We start from the raw sequence: 20000 nt of genomic DNA on the forward strand, positions 1-20000 counted from the left end.
GTATGGAATTAGCCCGACCCGGCGATCAAATTCTTGGTGGGAATCATCAACTTTATAATGTTTTAATAACGGCTCACGCTTTTTTAATGATCTTTTTTATGGTTATGCCGGCGATGATAGGTGGATTTGGGAATTGGTTTGTTCCGATTCTGATAGGTGCACCTGACATGGCATTTCCACGATTAAATAATATATCATTCTGGTTGTTGCCACCAAGTCTCTTGCTCCTATTAAGCTCAGCCTTAGTAGAAGTGGGCAGCGGCACTGGGTGGACGGTCTATCCGCCCTTAAGTGGTATTACCAGCCATTCTGGAGGAGCAGTTGATTTAGCAATTTTTAGTCTTCATCTATCAGGTGTTTCATCAATTTTAGGTTCTATCAATTTTATAACTACTATCTTCAACATGCGTGGACCTGGAATGACTATGCATAGATTACCACTTTTTGTGTGGTCCGTTCTAGTGACAGCATTCCTACTTTTATTATCACTTCCGGTACTGGCAGGGGCAATTACAATGTTATTAACCGATCGAAACTTTAATACAACCTTTTTTGATCCAGCAGGAGGGGGAGACCCAATATTATACCAGCATCTCTTTTGGTTCTTCGGTCATCCAGAGGTGTATATTCTCATTCTGCCTGGATTCGGTATTATTAGTCATATCGTATCGACCTTTTCAAGAAAACCGGTCTTCGGGTATCTAGGCATGGTTTATGCCATGATAAGTATAGGTGTTCTTGGATTTCTAGTTTGGGCTCATCATATGTTTACTGTGGGCTTAGACGTTGATACGCGTGCCTACTTCACCGCAGCTACCATGATCATAGCTGTGCCCACTGGAATCAAAATCTTTAGTTGGATCGCTACCATGTGGGGAGGTTCGATACAATACAAAACACCCATGTTATTTGCTGTAGGGTTCATCTTTTTGTTCACCATAGGAGGGCTCACTGGAATAGTTCTAGCAAACTCTGGGCTAGACATTGCTCTACATGATACTTATTATGTGGTTGCACATTTCCATTATGTACTTTCTATGGGAGCCGTTTTTGCTTTATTTGCTGGATTTTACTATTGGGTGGGTAAAATCTTTGGTCGGACATATCCTGAAACTTTAGGCCAAATCCATTTTTGGATCACTTTTTTCGGGGTTAATCTGACCTTCTTTCCCATGCATTTCTTAGGGCTTTCGGGTATGCCACGTCGCATTCCAGATTATCCAGATGCTTACGCCGGATGGAATGCTCTGAGCAGTTTCGGTTCTTATATATCCGTAGTTGGGATTCGTCGTTTCTTCGTAGTTGTCGCAATCACTTCAAGCAGTGGAAAGAACAAAAGATGTGCGGAAAGTCCTTGGGCTGTTGAACAGAATCCAACCACACTAGAATGGTTGGTACAAAGCCCTCCAGCCTTTCATACTTTTGGAGAACTTCCAACTATCAAAGTCAATACAAATGATAAAAAAAGAAAGGTCCAGCTTTCTCAGGCCCTTAGGAGTCAGCGAAAGACCATCTTTTCCGCTACTTCATCACAACGAAGATGGATGCACACTGATCCCAGCGAATTATTTATGGCCGTCGCCCCATACCTGCCCCAAATGGCAGATCAAATCATGGAAACAGTGGATAGCCTCCCGCAGATAGCAGAAATGGTAGGCCGTGACGTTCACTCAGTGGCGGAAACTACTACCGGTCTACCACAGCTACAAGGGGGGGCTGGCCCAAGTAGTTCATCTACACTCTGTAATCTCACCGTAGAAACATTTCCTTTCCCATCTACACTAGAAATAGATGTAGTAAAAATAAAGGAAAATTTAATGAAATCTTATGGGGGTCAACTAAACGGAGAGGAAATAGTTTCACTTTCCAATAAAACTATTGAATTAAAAACACAAATACTTCATAAACTGGCTCTTTTAGCAGGAGAAGACAACGGCCCCCTCCTTTTCAATACGACTGGTGCTGATGATATTCTAACCACCCTTTCAAAGGCTGAGTATAAACGGAGTTATCTACAACAAATCCACAAAAGCTTAAAAAAAAAGGGAAAAGAAAGTTGTTATTATCATGAATTTTTGCAAAGGCGGTTAGAAGCCTTTCCTAATACTTGGATGCAATACTTGAAAATAGGAACTTTACCCCAGGAGGTTATCGAGAAAAAAGTACTCTCTGCTACTAGTGAATTTCTAATGAAAGATGATTAATTAAAGGCAGATAGATAGGACGTAGTCTTGCTCGATCAGGACCCTTGCTTTATTGCGAGCCAAAACAGCTGCGCTATTCAGTTCAACATATTAATCTATCTAACCTTTGGCTACTAGAGAGGGATTTGCGCAAGCCGGGTAGGGTCAAGTCAATGCTTAATCCATTTCTGTCAGAATTTCGGCGAACAAGGAGGTAAGGTTGTAATAAGTAGGGATAATATTGAAAAGGTAGGAAGCAGGTGGGCCAAACAGATAGCAAGGTTCAAAGAAAGGGTGGGTTAAGCAGCCCCGCTGGGGAGAAGGAGTACGAGCAATCGAGCTGTGGAGATGGAAGGCAAGCTGGTTACGATAATGGAGATACCCGGATCTAGGAAAGCAAGCAAGCACTTTCGAAAGCAGGAAGTAGGGATTCCCGATTTTACGTAACATTAAAGGAAAGGATGGAAAATCAATATAATATAATAACGTTATTTCCTTCTGCAAAAATATGGGAAATCAGTTTATTTAAAATAGGTTTTCTTTTGGGCTTCTTTCACTTGTTTGTTTGTATTTCGTCTTTATTGCTCTTTCTATTTCGAATCTCACATAACATAAGATGCTTTCGGAAGTTGAACCGGGACACACCTCTGCGCACCTTGGCCGGGCTAACAGGTTCTTGGTGCCAAAAACGGAGGGAGAGACTAATTGATCTCATTAGTTCCGGGATTGAGCCGCGGGTTGTAGTCGGCCCGATGGACCTGCAGACGTAGGAAGGCTTTTCTCGCCAACTGAACTGCCCAAAGCGACTTCCTCAGGAAGGTACGGTCTGACGAGGACCAATTTCAGTTCGATTCTGAAAAGTCGCATATCAGCAGTTGCCTTAACTGAGTCTATTAGCAATTTGATTCAGTCTTTCTATCTGGCTAGACCTGTGCCGTGACAAGCACAAGCTATGAACTAGCCCTTCCTTGCACAAGCGCCTATTATACTGGCCAGATGCCGATTTGTAACTCCCTTAGGCTACTTTATCTACAAAACCTAGACTTATTACTACTACTGGCCTATCTCTTTCTAAACCCATGCATATGCCTATTACGTATCCCGCGCTTGGCTCTCTTTACTACCCTGAACATCCCGTTCATACATACTTGCCTATCTTTCTAAACCTAAACCGGTGCTCTTTCTCCTAAATATGCATCCCAAGCTTGCTTTCAAACCTCTACTTGCCCTGGCTAGACCAGTTCATACCTATTGGGTTTTTAGACCTTTCCCTTCCCGCCTCCTTTGCGGATATGCCCTTATTCAGCTCTTGAAAGAAAGAGAGATAGAAAGAGAGAATGATCAAACTCAACTAGACGGCAGTTCCTCTTGTTCAAACCTCTCTTGCCGAGTCTTCTCCTCATAGCAAGTTCCGGGAGAGCTAAACTACTAATATAATGTAAATAGCAGACGCTAGAACAAGAACGGATTGCTTTACCCGCTATAGCCAGCGACGCATCCTGCAGTGCTCCCTTCATCAGCGGATCAAGCTTTCGCAAGGCAAGGTACAGCTTTTTCATCCCAGTTCCGGGTTCCTGAAAGTCCATTCTTCAATGTTCGAGAGCATCTCGCTAACCTCGATCTACTTCCTATCAGATGCTGCAGAAACTAACTATACTTCTCTAATCATAACATTTTCATTTCTATATGATAATTTGAGATTGCTCTACCGGACCAGAGTCGTAAGTGTTGACTCATGCGAGTCACTCCTTCTCAGCTTTGACTTCTTGGCTTTTCATTGGTATCCGTCTTTCACTTAAGCTAAGCCATTGGCATGACCATTCGTTCTGCCCGATCGTCTTACTCTTTTTTCTACAGCAGCAAGGATCTCGCAATCTATGGCTCAGAAAGCAGGTTTCCGTTTGGTGTGTCGCTGACACTGCCTCTCTACTTTTCGAAATGAACGTTCGGGCTTACTACTCCTGGGGCTAGGGGACTGGTATCTACATCCGAGGCCACAGGCAGTTGTTCCTGCTGTGGGTCCTGAATTGTTGTATAATGGCTTAGACGAAAACAGCACCGAGACTAAACTAAGAGCTGAGAGTCCTAACTCAGTAAAGTATAGGATTAAAAACATTACCTATTACTGCATTATTTGTTGCTGCGAGTCAAGAAAAGAAAGTGTGGAGCTCCGTGAAGAAGCAAGTTCAATTACTCAAACGTTGGAACTATTGTAAAACACATTCCGTCGCCCAAGTCAGATCATTGCCTACTGGCCACGGGGCTTATGAGGCCAGCGGAGGAGGAGGAGGGAAACGTATGAGATGAGGGATTTGGACTTGCTACACTTACCAGATGTGAGGTAGTGAAATGCTTTCCTTCCATAGCTAACTTTCCCATAGCCGTAGTTCCAGTCTGACTCTCCGAAGCCTATGACCAAGAGTAAGGGCACTCAGCAGGCAAGGATCAACTAGATTAGTGAACTCCCTTGTCTCGGGGATTCCTTTTTTCTGCCTTGTCGTGAGAATCTGATCTCATTGCTTATAGAAAGAAGCCAGTAAAGAAGGTGCTTTTTCGAGATGTTTAAGTTGGCACAGGAGAAGAAGTAAGCAAATAGGGCAAACCAGCCATCTATAGATAGGTGTTCAATTTTTATGAGAGTGCTCTCTTCCTATAAGAGTTCCGCTTTTGCTAATCAAAGACAGAATTTAAACAGACATCAATCATCTAATCAGAATTCTTTTACAATTAATAGATACCTATCATAGAAAAACCTTTCTCCAAGGAAGCTTGCTTCTTGTTCCAGATTTTATCCTAAAATAGGTTACTTTGCTTTCCGCTCTATCGGAAAACGTTCTAACGTATTGATTCCGTAATTCTATTTTTGAAAAAAAAGAGTGAGACTCAATCTCCTTATGCCATCTCACGCTACCGAAGCAGACTCGCTCCGTCTATGCGTCCTGAACCTGAAGATAGAGACCCCAGCTAGACCTATTTAGTTTAGTTGCCTCGGGTGAGCTGAACTACCAGAACTAGTTCTTTACAACTCGTGCCCCGGAGCCCTCTATCTAGAATAGCTCTCTCTAGATTTCCCAGAAATGTTACCAGAATAAGTTACAACTGACTATATCTTCTTTTCCCAGCTTAGCGCCCTCCCACTAAGCTCTCAACCAATCCAAGGTTAAGAAATTCATGATGATCCAGCTTGAGACTAAGTCGTTTAGTAAGAAGTTATCCTCTAGTGCCCAGGATTCTTTTTAGACTGACTTTTCAATCGTCAAAGGGAATAGAACCAAAACATCGAACGATATGCTTTTATTCATTTTCCACTGTGAAAGGTTCTCTCAATCCCTCCCTAGTCCTTTCTTTCCTTTCAAAACTCTCTATGTATTCATTTGCTTTCTTACCAGGCCTACCCAGGAAAGGGGTATAGATAGAAGGAGGGATCCTCCGACCATAGGTCTATTGAATAGAAAAAAACAATTGAATATCCAGCAGCTGCTTTTATTTTCTCTACGAAGATAGTGGCTAGCTATGGACTCCGGTTCCTCATAATCAGAATCTCGTACGTGGGTCTCCTCAGAAACAGTAAGCTCAAAGTCTGTCTATCGTTAGTAAACAGTAAGCTAGCGGGTTTTATGATTAAAGGAGAGCAGTGTTCCGTAATTGTCTTCCCTAGAGTCCATTTAAGGGTTCAAGGAGATGGTATCCATGTCGGTGCAATTTTATAGAAAAAAACAAGGTGGATTCCTAGAAAAGTCTATCGCTTGCCAATCTTGTGGTCACTGGAGTCTGACTGAACGGTCTTTGTCTCGGTGGAGTCTAGATTTGAGTTCTCGATGGTGTGCCCTTATTGAGCTTTTCTTAGGTGTCGGTGTAGGTAGTAGGATAGCGTTATATAGGTATAGAACGCATAAGCGCGATAACATCCCCAAAAGCTTCTTTCTATCCTCGAATTCACATGCACCCCTCGAGATGATTGTTACTATACGGACTCTGTTGTACTTAGCTACCCTGAAGGATTTGTATCTTCAACTGAACTCGGTAAATTCAAGTTAGAACATCATGTTAAGGAAGGTATATCTTTAGCACCTAAGAGCTATTGTCTAATTCCTTATGAAGGGTCTAGTGATATATTGGTTCACAAAGGGGCAGTAAAAGAGCATGTCACTCGGGAATGGTATATTAATCAATATACCAACCGAACTCATATCGAAAGTGTTACCAGCAGTTGATATGAGATCTATGTCTGTGAACATCCGACTTTCTCTTAACCATGCCATAAGAGGGTTAAGGTATATGATGCATCTGATCAATGGATTGATACTATGCCTAGAAGGGTTTCTAGTATAACAGATCCTCCCCTTGCACACATGCTTTCGTTATTACCAGTATCTAAAATATCTGAAAGCAGAGATACTGAAACCGGCTTATGGGTTGCCTAAGCACATTGACAGCTTAGAAGGAACTGGTCGTGATTCTTTATGCAGACAGGTGGATAGCCTATCAGAAGAACTAGATTCTAGGAAATCGGACACTAGTACAGGCAAGCCTTCCCCTTCTCTACCTCTACCATCTCTTCCGTCTCCACCTCAACCGTCTCCTTCTCCACATCTTATTACTCCAAAGAGTCATGATTTGAGTCCTAAACCAACCACCAGGAGTTTCAGAGAGAATTGGTTTGCAGCGCAGCGGCTCTTGACCAAAGCCTACCTTTCCCTTTTCTTTGCATTGAATTTCATTGCTTTCAAGTACAGAGGACTCCTGAATAAGCTGACTTCGTTTTATTGAATAGCCAAGACCCTGGCAGTCAAACCTTAAGAAAGATAAGGAAGATTGATAGGACTTGAATTCCCACTTGATTGCTTTTTATCTCTCCTCATGTTTTGCTAATAGTTTTTATCAACATGGAGATACGAAAGTAGAGAACGCATTGCATTCAATGTGATTTCCGCTCCCTTGCTTCGATTTCGTGCGTTTAAAGGCAGGGTTGAGCAACCAATCATAACCCTTCTTTGTGGCAGAAGTTTTTACCGGTTCCCCAGGAAAGTATGTTGGTTTTGCATAAACAATTAGGGGGTTTCAACTGATCCTTTCCGGAGAATTAGACGGTCTACCCGAACGGGCCTTTTATTCGGTGGGTAATATCGATGAAGCTAGCACGAATGCTATAAACTTAGAAGAGGAGAACAAATTGAAGAAATGAATGAAATTCAATCTTTATGTACTGACTCCTAAGCGAATTATTTGGGATTGTGAAGTATGGTTTCAGGGTTTGTCAACCAAGTGGAGGAAGCGATTGGTATCAAGTTATCAGAGCCTGCATCCTCTGAGCAATACTTATCCTCCTTGATAGCAACAGGTGCTCAAGAGGGGGGAAGAAGCGACTTTGTTCTTCTTCTTGCCAGCTTGATTGAACCTTTCTCTGAGCTAGAATCTCTTGATCTTTTGCTGCCTTCGGAGTTTGGTGTATCTACGACTTTTCTGCCGGATGTGTATTCATTGGTATCTTCATTACCTGAGATACCAGATTATATGGCTTGGCTTGTTGAAGAACCACGCGTTCTTTATCTGGAAGGTTGGTCTGGTGGGTACAATTCTTGATTTGTGCTTCCATCCATCTAAAGGATCTATTAGCTGGTGGTTCAGTTCAGACTATTTTATGTCCGATCGGTTTGAGGTGAGAAGTAGAATGATGCTGAATTCCTTTCTTGATTAGGTTTGTTCTCTGGTGAAATCGGATAATAAAAAAAATAAAGGTAGTGTATTTTCATAACTTAGCAGGAGAAGATGGTATTCTTCTGATAAACCACATGATAAGTAATAAGCCTTCATGGATGGGAACTGAAGCCTTTAATGAGAAATGCTTTTGAAGAAGATCCTTTTCGAAATGCATTTTCACCGATTTCTAATCAAGATTTCGGCGATGGGTAGCATTGAATCAGTTCCTACTAGTTGTAGTCAACTTATCAGTAGGATTATCCCTAAGGAGGGGGTGTTAAAAACTATAGTAAGTCCTACAAAATTAGAGATAATATCGTTTAAATCATTGTTTTACAATCCCCGAACCGGTACTATGGATGGGGGCATTCCAATGGATGGAGTCAGCACTGTGATTAAGGAAAATCATTCGATGATGAACGAATATCTAAATATAGATTTAGGGCTTAGTCCAATGAATTATGAGGAATTGAGTTCACGAGGAACATTGTGGAAAGCCCTTAACATGGCAGCGGATTCTCTAATTAATGGCTTATTGATAGAATTAGGAGGACTCGAGGCACACAGCGCGGGAATCCTAGGCTATGATGCCTCTGATTGTGTGTTACATTTACATATAGTAATGTCCCAAACCCCTGACAGCATAAGCTTCATTTATGGCAATCTCTTTACCATTGTAAAATTAGGTAGTTCGTTTAGAAAACTATGGTTGAATTACAACATTTGGGATGGTTTGTCTGTTTTTACACATACTAGTGTGGTACCAGACTCCATACAGGAATTGGTAACAGCACTTCAACTAAAGGATAATATAGAAGGTCATCATATCATTAAGTTCCGTGAGGCACTCACGTATGAGTTTCAATCCTCTAACATCTTTCAATCGTCTGACATCCTTGATGGGGTGGGCAAGGCGGCCCTAGGCCTAAAGGGAATAGTACCAAATCCCGTAGGAGGGGTATTATGATGTATACAGATACAATGATGGGGTTAGTTATTAGAACAACAACTATTTATCAGCCTTATCGGCTATTTTCAACAAGTAAAACACGTCCATTAAAGACGTCATGTAATGACGGCAATAAACTGATGCTTATATCTGCAATTGAGTCTATCTATAACGATGAATGGAGGGTAAGAGGTGTACTCCCTTTCAGGATGGAGGGTTTGCAAAGGGAATTGCTTGTAAAAGACAACTTCCTTTTAGAACCAATTGATTATTATCAATATAAGAAATCGGCTATTCCTTCTTTCCTCTATAATATGCTTTTCACGGAAGCATCACTGGGGTATTTATGGTTGAATGAATGGGTTGATGATGATGTCAATATGATAGGGGTGTATAAGTGTAGAGAACCAACAGATTTATTTCTAATGACGGCGTTATCCCGGGTTTTATTAAGGAGAATAAGTTATGCATATATTGCACCCATTACCACTAACGTTTCAACATTAAATGATCTCAAGTGCAAGCACTACGATTTCTTGAATAGACAGCAAAATGTCGTGAAACTAATCATGATAGACTTGACACCTTGTATGAAACAAGCAAGGAACTCACGTATATTGAAATGTTTTGATAATGAAACGAGCAAAGGGGTCGTTTTGAATTTAGTAAAACAGATTCTCTATCTATCAATCTATGATATGAAGAGTAAGAAGTTTATACCGTTCAATCTAATCCCTCCAATAGGTGAAATAACCAATGTGATTTTACATCTTTTCTATCAAAAAGTGTTCGATAAAGTGATAGAGGAGAAGTATCCTGGAATAACATATACCCGATGGGGTCATGAAGTGATTATAGCACTCAAGAAGAATGATTCATTTACATTCGATGATGATACAGTTATTTCTCTATTAGATGAAATAAATCTAGATGGGGAATTTGAGTTCTTATCAAAAGAAGACTATGACTGCATGCCTGCGTGTAACGATGAAAAGGCTATATTACTAGACGAGGATGGGTGTGTTTCGGTATGGAGATACGAGGATTTGTAATAAGATTTGGAAGCACTTTTACCCTTCCGAAGGGGAATTGGTCGGTCAGTGGTTTTCTGGGCCTGAATCCCGGATGAATCCCCTATTAGAACCTTCTCAAGCAAACCCTCGTAATCCTTTTACATCTCTTAGTCTAGCCCATGCATACCTTGCTTTACCCATCGTTACTTATCGTTCAACTTAGACCTCGATAGCAAATTCTTCGAGAGTCTCTTGTTCCATCTACTATCCTTTCTGAAGATAATAGAGTAACAGTGCTCCATAGAGAGAGAAAGAAGACACAGTAATGGTAAGCCATTGTAGGGATCAGCCTAGAAGGAGAATCATGAATTCTTGTTTTCATGATATGATGAAACGATTCAATCATGATTGGGGTGTGGGTAATTATCTTCTTTTTTTTTCATAAGATGCGGTATTCTTGTAGTGGTTCTCGAGGGCAAAGGGGGGGATTTGGGTAAAGCCAGTGGTGGTGATTGTGTCATCCGTTCTCTTCTTAATAACTCCCATCTCCCGAGGCCTAGCTTCGTATTATTTTCTTCATTCAAAGCAACCCATTACTTTTGCTACTACTACCACTAGTCTAGCTGTTGTCTATTTGCAACCATATAATTTTTCTAAGAGTACATGAGATCGTATTGTATTTTGGGTTGCACTAGCGATAAGGTAAATAAAAATTCTGGCTGGGGGATAGTGCGGTAGTGACCGGAATCCCATCAATGATGCAATAGGGGTAAATTTTGTGAAGCCTGTTATTACTGGATATACCCCCGTATCAACAGATCCATAAAGGCCAGAGCTAACAATAGGCCGTTACCAACGCTCGGATACGGTATCTTGAAATCGTTAAGGCTAAGATGCAGTATTTGTTTAAGGAAATGTATAACCCAATACGGGATTCGGTTACGGAAGCCTGGGCTCCCATCCACGATATTGATGGAAAGGAATGCATTCGTGAAGAACCTCTTCTTACGATAGACGACGTCAGCCGAAGCGTTATTTCGGAGGCATACCCCTTGGTTGAATGGGAAAATAAAAAGCAGCGGTATAACTCTAAATTTTGGACACCTCTCCACAAAAAGAAGGGAAAGGATAAGAAAGGATAGATATCTCATGATCTGATGGATAAACTCTATGATTTCAGGGATCGATTTATCCAAAGTTACGAATCAGATTCTAAGATCCAAGATACAGTTAAACCTACTGTAAAAGTCTTTGACTTTCTCAAAAGCTCATGGAGAGAAGTTCTTTCACAAGATGAATTAAGAAATATTCAACTAAAAGTTGAAGAGATGACATATAAGTTTAAAGGAACAAGTTTCCTTGAGAATACACCGCAGTTGAAGAGTATATTCTTCCTGGGTAAATCCGCAAAGGACTTCCTTCTTGAATCATTAGTTGATGAACTAGATCTTCTAATAGTTAGAGCCTCCCCAACTTGGGGACTTGAACCCTGTGTTATATGGGTGCTAAGCAAACACTTTAATGTTTTTTCTCTTGAGAAGAGGGGTGTTCTTCTGGCTACTTTAATTGAAGATTTAGACAATGAGGCAAGCAAGCCATTGGAGTGCTTCGTAGGCAGTGCTTTATCAAGGCAAGCTTCTCTTTCTTTCGCCAATGAAGTTCATATAAGTGTATATAAACCCTTCTTTTCACAACCATGCACAAACCAAAGTGCTGCTGAAACGTGAAATCCATGCACCAACAAGTTCCTGTTCATAAGCAATGAAAAAGCAGAGTATATGGGAGGATAGTGGCTAAACTGTTCACTTGAGGAGAGTGGGAAGTGACTAGTCCGATAGGAGAAGAGCGGAAGTGCGATCTTTCGATCCAATCTACGTCGACTAAAATCCATGTCTCATGGCACGAGGGCTATAGGCTTGTGGAGACAGGATACAGAGTTTGCAAAAGAATAGTTTAGAGAAGGAAAGCCAGTAGAGTATGCCTTGGTTTAAGAGAGGAGGCATCTGGATAGCTAGGGATAGGGGATTCCGGTCACTTGGTAAAGAAGGGTGGATAGCCGACATAGGGATGTAAGGGAGTTGTAGGATGCCAGAGAAAGCATTGAATAAGCGAAGAAGCACGAGGCAGACCTTTCTTCAGAGTTAGCAATGGTAGTTCGGATAGCAAAGCACCAGCAAGCGGATAAGGCTAGGCATGTCAGTAATAGGCAGGAAAATAAAGGAATAACAAGAAAGCCATGATGCACGCGACTTGGTTGAAGAAAGATTTGGAAGATCTTCACTTCAATTCTTTTCTCTATGTTCAGAATTCGATGAGCTGAGGACAATGAAGCAATGGAAAGAACGACGACCTAGGAGGTAGTAGTAGTACGAAGCCGGAAGGTGGTTTGATTCTGAAGTTGAGTGAGGAGGCGGACCACGTGACAGTAAGCAAAACGTATATTTTGACTGCTCATAAGGCGATGAGACGGGCAGAGGACAAAAGCAGGGTGCCCCGCATTCTCAGCTGCTGATTCTCAGGCTGATTCTACTTGGTTGGTAGAAAATCTACTTATCCAGGAACAGGCGACGGAACATACGAAGGACACACGTGCTACGAAGAAATATGAGATTCTCAAAACAGGGAAGGCTACGGATACACATGGGGCTAGGCTAACAAGTATCTTCGTTTGACCCTGGATTGTTTCATGCAGGAGTCAAGCTCTACAGGTCGGCCTGAGACGGAGCATCGGAAGCGAATCGAAGTAATCTGGTTGGGATTTCACACTACGGCTTGGAGTTGGGTTGGGGTTGCTCGAGTCACCTTACTCCAGGAGGGGTGCCGCGAAGAGTACCGTTTAAAGCCCGTTTCATGTATCTTTTTGGATGGTGCTCACGTGGACGAAGCCAAAATGCTTTACAAAGGTGTGAACGTCAGTGTCGTTTCTAACCCTCCTGTTGATCTTGACATTCAATATACGTGTGTATATATGGACCCTATACAGGAATTAGTGCTGACGGCTCTGGGCCGTGTGTTATTGGAGACTATTTGACCTAGTATGTTTGATAAGTCAAGGGTCGAATCGTTTTTCAGGCATTTTCATACACACTCCAATGTGAGCGAACTCTTAATCATTCGATACGAGAAAAGCCTTACTGGTGTGGCACCTTCATCGCTCTTGGGCTTTTTCGAGGATCAACTAACTAATGTAGATGGGATCAATAACTATAACTATATGTGGGGTTAGCTCAAAAGCTTTCTACTAATGCCCTACGTGAATTGCTGGAACTCGCCCGAGAATAGGCTCCCCCCTTTTAAGGAGAACGATTTTTCGGTGAACGGAGACCCTTTGCCTTTCGGCCTGTATTTGCTGGATAGTTTTGACCCTGTTCCATATCTTTTCCAGTTCTTTCTTTTTGAACATCTTTCTTTGCAAGAAGCTGAAGCCAATAATGGAGGATTTGCCGGAAGAGTTCAACTACCATGTGGACTTCTTCTATCTATATACGTTTGTTGTTATTTCCAGGCCTGTGTTGAGACTTTGAGGCATAGCCCTGGTGTTTTTAGCGAAGCCGAAAGGTTGTTCCGTCGAGAAAGAAGAATATCTCGTCATACCAACTATATGCTTTGTTCATGTCTGCCATTTCGTTTATCATAGAGGCGCGCAGCGAAAACGTGTCCAAGAAAGAGGTAAGGCTTTCCATAAGTCTGAAAGAAACCTTCTTACTAGCAGGTTGTCCTTTCTTCGCCTAGTCTATCTAAGACCGGATTCGTCGGCGCAAGAGTGCTCGATCAGTGACCTCCTACGCACTGCCGGCTTTGGGCATACTAGCTCGCTGCGGAAGAGAATGAAGATAAATAGGGTTCATGTAACGTAGGGCATAACACATAGAAAAGCCCTTTTTATCCACGGTATGATTGTTTTCCTATTGCCTTGTCTTTCTGCTATCTTGAAATAGCTGTTATTGTCTTCCTGGTCAGCTTTCGACGAGTGACTCTTGGTTGCGGGGCCAGGGAGGGGACCTACTATCTACTTAACCGCTAGGCAAAGAGGGAGGACGGACCAGTCTCTTTCTTTCCGCTTGGAAGCCCATTTTTCGGTAATATCCCTGCTGGAAAAAGAAACAGTACTGGTTTAAGAAAACTAGAGGAGCTGGAAATAGGATTTCTGATCTGGGAATTGATGGTTTCTGAGGCAAAGGAAACTTTAGGTTAAGAAATCAAAGCCAAGCAGGTACAAACATTTCCCATAGTGGTTATGGTTGCTAATGGTCAGAACATAATCAGTAAAGCTGTGTATCGGAGGGGGTACCTGGAAGGTGCAAGGAGTGGAATTTGAAGCAAAACTGAGGCTGTTGCCACTGGTTGCCTATGACATGGTGCTAGGAATGGATTGGTTGAATACTCCGCTGGGGAAAGGGATCTTTAATGAAGGGGTACTTACACCGTTAAAAACATACTCCATACCTAGTTTACATATTATTGCCTAGTGGGAATGATGGAATTCCCAGAAAGCGAACCCTTGTTAAGTAAAGCCGAGTCCTTTGCTACCGGGCATTCACTGCTGGTCACTCCTAAATCTACCTGGTATGGACTGCTAAATCGATTCCTCTTGGCTTTAATATCACCAGATTAGCAAGAAAAGCTTTCCTCCGCAATCAAGCCAAAGAAAGCGCTTTTCCTAAGCTAAGAATGTGGTGCCTAAGAAGGAAATAGCCTTTATTCCTATCTATGACCAAGACTATGAAGAGTAAAAAGATTAGGATAAGCAGACATAATAAATAGAGTACCAGATATGTTAGATTCGGATCTGTCTATAGTGTGATGTGGCGCTCTTCTCCAATCGAGTACCTCAGTAAGGTAGGCAAAGTCCTTTTCCCCACCGTCTTGTCTTCAAGTAGCCTTTACCTCCTTCTCTGTGAATGGCGCACACTGGAAGGTATTCATGCTGTCAGTGACCTTTGACGGGACGTGATCTAGCACCGCTGACATATTAGCAGTGCCCTCCGACGTATACAAGTTCTGAAAGAAATCCCGTGTCATAGCTTGCATCTTCTCACAATCCTCACTGACAGACCCGTCCCCTAGGGGGCTATAAAAAGGGCTATAGGGCCACTAATACAAAAGCGATCAACATGCACGTTAGAGAAGTGCCTCTACTTATTTATTTTTATTTTATTTTCTAAAGGAATGGCTCGTTTCATCAATTCGCTCGAGCCAGGTGCCACTTCAGATTTATTCTTTTATTCTGGAGCTTCTACCCATGTTACGGCTGACATCAATAACCTTTGAACTCCCTCTGTCTACACTGGAACGGAGAAAATCCATATGGGAAATAACACAGGTTTGTAAATTCTCCACTCTGGTTCATCTCTTATTCAGACACCGGTTCAGACTCTCTCTTACCAACATTCTCCATGTATGTGCCCGGTATTACCAATAACTTGTTGAGCGTTGTTCAATTGGTCAAGTGCTAAACCCTTGGAATTCACCTCTTCTTGTTGTTTGGTTAAAGATCGAGTGAAACAGGAGCTGCGTGGCACTCTTTTAAATGGGCTTTACCGTCTTTCTTTACCTTCAGAACACACAGCTTTGCTTGGCGAAATAACTCCTGCCTATATTTGGCATCTCATCTACTTAATTTAATGACATTCCATATCTCAGGAAAAAGGAAAAGCGAATTGAATTTCAGTAAAGTCTTTTTTCTGCTTTATCCTTCTCTCAATCAAAGAAAGGGAATGCAGATGTTCTGTCGCCCTCTCTTCGATGCCATCTCATCCTTTCTTTCCCTAGCTTCCTTCTATGCTGAAAGAAGCTTCTTTGGAGAGCGTAGAAGTGGCTTTAACACAAGCCCCTGACATTGACTAGAGGACTGGGTAGTGGATTAGCCTCAGAAGGTGGTTCGCCAGGGCTCAAACCGAACCGATTGGCCCAATACCTTTTCGAATGAGATTCAGTCTTTTTTATTTTCACACTCTATCTAGACCCGGTAAGCCGTCTTGTACGGTAAGGGCTTTGTTCTTAGTAAAAATAAAAAATCCGCCCTTCTAGCTCATACCAGCATGGAATTTCCGTCAGGCAATTTGGATTCTGGGTATATGGGCTAGGCTAAACATCTGCGCCTGACACCCGCTGATGAGATTCTTTCTTTGTGTTTGGATGCATTCCCCTGATCTTCCCCAAATCCCACACTAGCCTACAACCTTAGGTAAATCAGTTCCTCCTGGGATTATTAAGCACCCGTAGGGAGTGTATGGAACTTCAATCACAGCATAATGGGTGCAAGAATTGCCTTTCCTCGGCTCTACTAGTGAACTTAAGCCAACAAGCTTTTCTGTCTGAGGGAGAGTGCTTTATTTGAGTAGTAGCTGCCGTCCATTTCATCACCCGAAATATCAAGTTCTGTTTGTTCAAAATCGTTACTATCATTTCTGCCTATTCTTATCGAGTGTGTTTTTAGTCTATTATCATATAGAGTTCTTTTCTGGTTCTTATTCTATTTGTGGAGTGGAAGTCACGCAAACAAAGTAGTAAAGTCCTGGCTTGGAAGTCAAGTAATAGAAAGGCATAAAGCAAGGCTTTCTGGTAATCCTAGTGCAACGTTGACTACTCTCTCTCTCCCCTATTTTTAATATAGCTTTGCTAATCTTTGATGGCCATCTTGTAAAGGAAAAGAAAGGAGAATGTTGCTCCTCTGAAAACGGCGTATAGTAATCTCATTGGCCTTCGTCGATGGGATGGACAAACGCTCCACTGTATGCCTTACAGGGCAACTAGCATTTCGTTTTGGAAGTTCGTGAAAGGAAAGAATGTTCTTGTATTTCGTTGGAAAAACCAACGCCGACGTCAAGGATCAGTCTCCTTTCTCTTTTCGGGAGCAGAGCTGAAAAAGATGGACAGTAACGATCGGCGTAATATCAATTTATCGGCCGTCGTCATCGAAAGCGGCTTCCAATTGCTCGGAAATTCTCAGCTATATGGGGGACTTTGATGGTGAGCAAAAAGAATTGATCAATAAATTGGTAAACTTTCGCATGATCGATGGTAAAAGAACGAGAGTTCGTGCTATTGTTTATAAAACTTTTCACCGCCTAGCTCGAACTGAACGCGATGTAATCAAACTTATGGTTGACGCCGTAGATTAATATAAAGCCAATATGCGAAGTGGTCAAAGTAGGAGTCGCAGGTACTATTTATGATGTTCCTGGGATTGTAGCCAGGGATCGTCAACAAACCTTAGCTATTCGTTGGATCCTTGGAGCAGCTTTCAAACGACGTATAAGCTACAGGATAAGCTTAGAGAAATGTTCATTTGCTGAGATACTGGATGCTTACCGAAAGAGGGGAATTTCACGTAAGAGAAGGAAGAATCTTCATGGACTGGCTTCCACCAATCGGAGTTTCGCGCATTTCAGATGGTGGTAAAGTGATACCACATAAGGAGCTCTTCCTCATTCAGTCATACTCAACAAAAGTCAGAAATGTTTGACCCTGATCCTTTTTTCATCTTCATATAGAAAGAAAATCGGCCTTCCTCATACTCCCCCCTTCATTCATGGAGTTGGAGGAATCCACAAGAGGCCTGCCCGTTCATAATTGCATAAAAGAACCATTCTTTTTATGAAAACTCTTGTTCCAAACAAGCAAGGGATTGAGCAACTAGCGCGAAAGCGTTGCGCTAACGCGCATCCGTTTTCTTGCTCCTTAACGACCGAGGGATGAAATCTTTCGACGACTAGGGAGGCGTCACCCGAGGCCGATTCCTGTGGATCACTATAGAATCTTCTAGAAGCAAGCTAGGCTACCTTCTGGCTAGCTCTGCCATCTTAGAAAAATTCCTTCGCGCTTAGCTTAGTAAGCTAGCTTGGTAAGCTAAGCAAGCCTGGTTCTCCGGGCACTATGGTAGGACGTGGATCGATCATGACGAGAATGGACTTCTCCGTCATGTAATGGTTTAGAAGAGTCACGGTCCAGTTCCCCGCCGGGCTTTTTCCTTCTCGACTAGACGAAGGAGATATTCATTCCATTCAGGCAGGTGAGGAAGGGCGGCGTCGGCTTGACCCTGTCTTCTCTCTTGGTCGGGTCGGAGGCTAAGTTTCTCATTCAGTGGTGAGGTGTTCATAGAAAGCAAGGCCTCGCCCAACGAGTGGCGGATTTGGTTTGGGTGGGGGTCTCGTCTCGCTTGGACGCTGGGGAGATCCATAGATCTGGATAGAGTCTTTCTCGCTCAGTAAAGAAGAGTACGCGCGCTACGGCTTACGCAGTGGATCTTCGGGCAACCAACCCGGCACATCCAATTCCGATCAACAACTTGGAGGTATGGCTGAGTGGCTTAAGGCATTGGTTTGCTAAATCGACATACAAGAAGATTGTATCATGGGTTCGAATCCCATTTCCTCCGGCACGGAAGTTGAACGGGCGGGCGAAATTACGTGAGAGAAAGAACCTCAGATTGATGGAGTCCGCCGTCGGACAGAATAGCACTACTTAGTGACTAGGAGCGGAGCGCCCTTTCTTGTTCTTGGTGGCGTCTATAGCGAAGAAGACCTTCCCGAACGAGGGCCGTCCAGTCCCTGGCCGGCTCTCGGTTCTTGAGCAAGCTCCTCCACTGCGGGTAGGATGCTTATAGATGAAGAAAAGAGACTTTAGGCAAGTGGTTCTGGTAGCTCAGCTGGTTAGAGCAAAGGACTGAAAATCCTTTTTAGCTTGTTTCAGTGGGAAGAGCAAGGGGCATTGCCCTTGAAATCCTTCAGTGGTTCGAATCCACATCTGAGCGTCTTTTTTTTTTCGGTATGCCGCTCCGCGAGCAAGGAGCGCCGCGAGGAGAGCGAGAGAACGAAGTGGGCTTTGGTGATGTCGGAATTTGCACCTATTTGTATCTATTTAGTGATCAGTCCGCTAGTTTCTTTGATTCCACTCGGTGTTCCTTTTCCATTTGCTTCCAATAGTTCGACCTATCCAGAAAAATTGTCGGCCTACGAATGTGGTTCCGATCCCTCCGGTGATGCCAGAAGTCGTTTCGATATACGATTTTATCGGTTCCTATTTTATTTATTATCCCTGATCCGGAAGTCACCTTTTCTTTTCCTTGGGCAGTACCTCCTAACAAGATTGATCTGTTTGGATCTTGGTCCATGATGGCCTTTTTATTGATTTTGACGATTGGATCTCTCTATGAATGGAAAAGGGGGTGCTTCGGATCGGGAGTAACCACTAGTGAAAGGGCTAAGGGGGGAAGGACATAGGAAAGAGGAATGCCTACAAAAAATCAATTGATTCGTCATGGTAGAGAAGAAAAACGGCGCACGGACCGTACTCGAGCTTCGGATCAATGTCCCCAGAAGCAAGGAGTATGCCTGCGTGTTTCGACGAGAACACCGAAAAAACCTAATTCAGCTCTACGTAAGATAGCAAAAGTACGGTTGAGCAATCGACATGATATATTTGCTCACATTCCAGGCGAAGGTCATAATTCGCAGGAACATTCTATAGTCTTAGTCAGAGGAGGTAGAGTGAAAGATTCGCCAGGTGTGAAATCCCATCGTATTCGAGGAGTCAAGGATTTGCTGGGAATTCCGGATCGTAGAAAGGGAAGATCTAAATATGGTGCAGAAAGACCAAAATCGAAATGAATGGAAGATGCCTCTGGAACTTTTTGGTTCTTTTGTTCGGGAGACAACCATTGTAGATTCCAGCCGAGAAGATTTCAGGGATTGTGACAGCTACAATGGATCCATTTGTTGACTTTCTCCGCGATCTGATACAAAAAGTATGGGAGTTCGAACCCTGTTTTTATGTTTGAATAACCACAATAGTGGTTATTTCGGTATTCATAGCCACCTTCATCTCAAATCACTATTTACGGTGGAAGTGTTATTGTTTTAATGTCAGTAGAGGAGATGTTCTCTTTCAAATAAAGGACAATATTTCCGGGTTCGAAATGAACCCAATCCCTTTCAAACGGGACAAAATTTCGTTTCCAGTTCCTATGAGGCGGACCCGCCGAATTGCTGCTATAATGCGGAGAAATGGGTCAAAGCGTCGATTATATGCCTTCTCTTTCCATAAGACCGATGGCCTCTAACCCTTTTGACCGCATTGATGACTCTGTTGACAAGCAGTCGATCGTTGGCCTCAGCCGTTGCCCAGACTGTGTTGGCTTTTAATACATTTGTG

General features: G+C 42.7%; 1 protein-coding gene across 1 annotated transcript in view; it reads left to right on the plus strand.

Annotated features, from left to right (window-relative positions):
• The window catches only part of LOC140221542 (cytochrome c oxidase subunit 1-like), a 5947-nt gene extending 3453 nt beyond the window's left edge, over nt 1-2494 (plus strand). Inside the window, exon 1 of the mRNA XM_072291315.1 lies at nt 1-2494. This exon is cut by the window's left edge and continues 3453 nt beyond it. Within this exon, the coding sequence (XP_072147416.1) occupies nt 1-2204 (2204 nt within the window). The 3' untranslated portion in view covers nt 2205-2494.
• The last annotated feature ends 17506 nt before the right edge of the window (nt 2495-20000 follow it).

This window comes from Setaria viridis, unplaced genomic scaffold, assembly GCF_005286985.2.
Source record: "Setaria viridis unplaced genomic scaffold, Setaria_viridis_v4.0 scaffold_175, whole genome shotgun sequence".
NCBI lineage: Eukaryota > Viridiplantae > Streptophyta > Magnoliopsida > Poales > Poaceae > Setaria > Setaria viridis.